Raw genomic sequence first — 4204 nt, forward strand, 5'->3', positions numbered from 1 at the left:
AATTTAAATAATTTAATTTATGTTACTGACGGCTAAATTGTCGACAAGTCACAATGTTCATTTTATTTTCGAAAAATTATTTTCATAACATCGGAAATAATTAATAATTAAATTATTTTTAAATAAAAATTAATTTATTAACGTTACAGTTAAGTCGTTGGTAAACTACCAAAATTTTTACTAAAAAAAATTTACCAACAACTAAGTCGTTGGTTAGCAGCATTGTCAATATTATTTGTGTGCATCTAATAACGTCTATATAGTGCCAAAACTTACTAACAGCTAAATTATAGGTAATTTAAATCCACAAAAAAAAAAAAATTTCCGTCAATGATTAATAAAATGGACGGCATGGACGTCGGTAACCTCCTCCTCTAAAATGGCTTTGGAACTTCCGTCGGTAGGCTCCCCCTGTGTATAGTAGTGTTTGGAACCAAGAGATTCTTTAGCTAATAATTAAATAAAAAATAACTACTAATTCACCTCGATCACTTTTGATTTTTTACCAATTCCATGCCGATATGCCTTTGTATTTTATTTTAATTTATAAGCCAATCCGACTTTAAAAAAAAAAAATTGGACAAATTACACGCAACATTAAATAAATAAATTGCATATTATTTAAGAGTTTTATAGGAAGATTTAATCAGATTTATATATTTAAATAATTTTAAAATGATAAATCTAGAAAATAACAATTTTTATTGATATAATGATAGTACATAAATATTGAATTCATTATTTAATAATTGAACCATATATTCTATAATTGTTTAGCGATACCTAGTAGGATGAGAGCAATATCATGAGTAATAATGTTATCAGCGTGGATTGGCGATTTGCCATTGAAGCTTTTCTCACAATCACTAACCCCAATTGCAGCAGTGTTAGCATAACCTTCAGCCAAACGGGGTTTTCCAACTTGGAATGCATTAATGGTTGCAGGCATAGCAGTGTAGATAAGAAAACTGTAACTTCCAAAACAAGCTTTCATCTGAACCTGAATGTCTGGATTCTTTCCCACCGAAAGCATTAAGAAGAGAATGTCTTTGGGAACTTTTGCTTTGAGTTCAAAAATTTGTGCCACGATTATTCCAAGGCCTGGAACATCCTTAACATCCTTGCTTTTATAATCAGTTTTTATGTAACTAACACATAGGGGAGGGTTTGGTGTCTTGCTGCACGTATCTGTTATGAGTTTGTCATCGCATTCACATGGTGCTATTGAAATTGAAGCCACAACAATTGTGCACAATAATGTATTTAGAGAAAAATGCTTCATGTTTCATTACACAGAATAATAATTTATTATAAGCCACCAAGATGAAAGGGGTGATATTTTATATGTCAGGCAATTTAATTATGAGAGAGAGCATTTTGTTTGTCTTTGGAAATTTGATTATTCTTTTGGATTGATTCAATTTTGTACATTTCATTTTAGTCAATAGTGAATCGGGGAAGATATTTTACCATGCACGTTTGGATAATTATGTTTTGAAATTTAATTTTAATCACAAATGGAAACTATTGGTCATGGAAACATAATTAATTTTAGAGCAACGGTACATGGTCAATAAATATTATTATTTTTTGTCAATAATAATTTATACTCATATTTATAGATATTTTATACACAAGAAGCATATAATTTGCATTTATATTTATTAGAATTTTGTACACATGAATCAATATAGTTTGTATCTACATTTTTCAGAGTTTGCACACATGAATTAGTAAAATTTATTTGTTAAAGACAATTTAATATTTTTGTTTGTCAAATAATGGTCAAAAACACTAAAAATTGAGGGTAAATCACATAAACAATACAAATACCACTCAATATTACACAAAAATACTAAAACCCAAAACATTATATGCATGTCCCATTTTCAAAACTATATAAATTGAAGCTACTAAACTCGATTTAGCCATATACAATATAAATTGAATTAAACAAGTTTGATTTAGCACAAAAGCAGGTAAATCAAATGATATAGATTCGATATACCAAGACCATCACTAAATCAAACTTACTAGAGTCGATTTATAAGGAGAGGGATTGATACATAAAACGATACAAATTGATTCGATTTACTCTTTGAAATAACCAAAGTAAATCGAGTCTCGTTAATTCGAATCAAGGTTAAGTACTTTTTCCCATCTTTAATTTTTTGGGTCAAAATCAAAATTGTCTCCAACCTTTTTTTCTTATTAATATTATCATCAAAATTACTGAACGTTTTAAAATCATCCTTTTGAACATAATAATTTTTTAAATGACACAAATACTATTTTTCTATTATCGCATTATGAATATAGAGAGACAAAACGAGGATAGGAGAGAGATAACAAGAGAAGAGAGAAACAAGGAGGGAAAAGAAAGGAAAGGAAAGGAAGAAGAGGGGGGAGGTGATGGCGGGGAAGAGTGTGGTCGCCCAGTCGCGTCGTGAAAGAGAGATGACAGCAGGAAAGAGTGCGGCTAACGCCATCATGTCGTGACTGAGGTGGGAGCTGCTCTGTCGGCGTCGAACTCCATCTCTGTCGTTGAGCTTCTGGTGGTGACGGAAGTTGCTCTTCCCCCTCTCTCGATCTATTCCTATCCTTAGCCACAGCTACGACATCGCCAGCAACAGTAGCTTCTCGTGCCGTCGCTGTCACCATTTACCTCCATTTCGTCTAAAGCACATCCGAGTGACTTAAATGGACCAGCATGTAGGGGAAGCTGCTGCAACTGCAGAGGGGGGAATCCCACCTAGTGCAAATGTTCATCCAAAGGTCCTGACTCATTCAGGTCCACATCAAGGTGTCCCTGGGATCCGACAAGCTGAGATCTACGACGCTCTACATTATCCTCTTGTATAACCACGCTAATCTCGTCCAAGAAGCGTGACCCTTCGAACTCCGCATCGAGGCTTTTATTGCCAATCAAGTCTAAAAATAGCTCACCTGGGCTAATGTATGTTTGCCTCTCATGCACCGCCATGTTACTGCTAGGAATCCCAACAAAATAATCACTAATAACCCCCTCAACTAAACAAGCACCGTCACCACTACCCTGACTGTCAAACTCCACCTCTCCCTCCATCTCCACCGTCAACTCCACTACCACCAACTCCACCACCTCCACCTCCGTCATCATCAACACAACTATCACCTCCACTATCATCTCCACTGTCGCCAACCTCATCTCTGCCTCTCCCTCCATGTCTAGCTCTACCTCGACGACCACCCATCCCTCCTTGTCGGCCGCGAGCGTTAGCTCACCTACGGCCTCGACCCCTCCCCTCCATGCCATCAATCGCATCCTTGAGCCACTTCAACTCATACTCACTCGCTCAGGTCCAAACACGACATCTCCGCTCCACACGACGCCTATCTGGAACATCTGGCACCTGGTCCCTCTCAGAAACCTGTCTTAAACCTCTCTACATCGCCTCGGCCGGGATAGCAACTGCTCTCGAATCATTGAGGAAGAGTTTAGGCAATAAGAATCTCCTCCCATGGTCATGCCACCACTCCAAGTACGCTTGTAACGGTCCTGGGTTTGATATGACATCAAATCGTAACACATGGTCAGCCCGGTTGGCCCAATGGATATGCCAACTCTGTAATGTGTTCAGAAACCACCGGTCTCTGCCTCTGTCATCCTTCGACATTAGAAAATTGATGTCGAGTGCAGGTTGTGGTCGATGCTATACTCCACCAAACTGTGGCAGCACCCTATCCACCCGATGCCACTCTATCACAGCAAAGTCGATCAATGCTGTCACAGCCCTCCATAGTGCCATATGCCGGGTCTCAAGTATCTCGGGATGAACCACCTGAACGACCTTCGGTGCGCTATACGGCATCCACGTGAACTGTTAAAGAGAAATGGTTGGAGTAGGTCAATAATAACTAGTAAAAAAGATAAAAAAAAATAATAAAAACTTCAAAGCTAAAACACTCACATATCCACCTAGAGTAAATCTATCACGAGTCTCCACTACGCGACCTTATGCCCCTTTTCGCTCAATGTTGGCTGATAACCTAACCACCTGAAACCCAAAATATTTTATCAACAATGGCAATTAACCGAAAAAATATTAACAAACATAACAACCATAAATATCAAGTACCTCATCGCCAATGGCCAATGAAAGGCATCAAACCCATCGAGCTTGAAACCCAAGAACCGCTTGAAGATATATCCATGACTGAAGGA

General features: G+C 37.5%; 1 protein-coding gene across 1 annotated transcript; it reads right to left on the bottom strand.

The window, feature by feature from the left end:
- Positions 1 to 763: 763 nt before the first annotated feature.
- LOC110263246 (cell wall / vacuolar inhibitor of fructosidase 1-like) lies at positions 764 to 1282 on the bottom strand. Its single transcript, XM_021104319.2, has one exon. The coding sequence runs from the start codon at positions 1280 to 1282 to the stop codon at positions 764 to 766; it is 519 nt and encodes a 172-aa protein (XP_020959978.1).
- Positions 1283 to 4204: the final 2922 nt, after the last annotated feature.

Source organism: Arachis ipaensis, chromosome B1 (assembly GCF_059453495.1).
Source record: "Arachis ipaensis isolate K30076 ecotype BB chromosome B1, ASM5945349v1, whole genome shotgun sequence".
NCBI classification, from domain to species: Eukaryota; Viridiplantae; Streptophyta; class Magnoliopsida; order Fabales; family Fabaceae; genus Arachis; species Arachis ipaensis.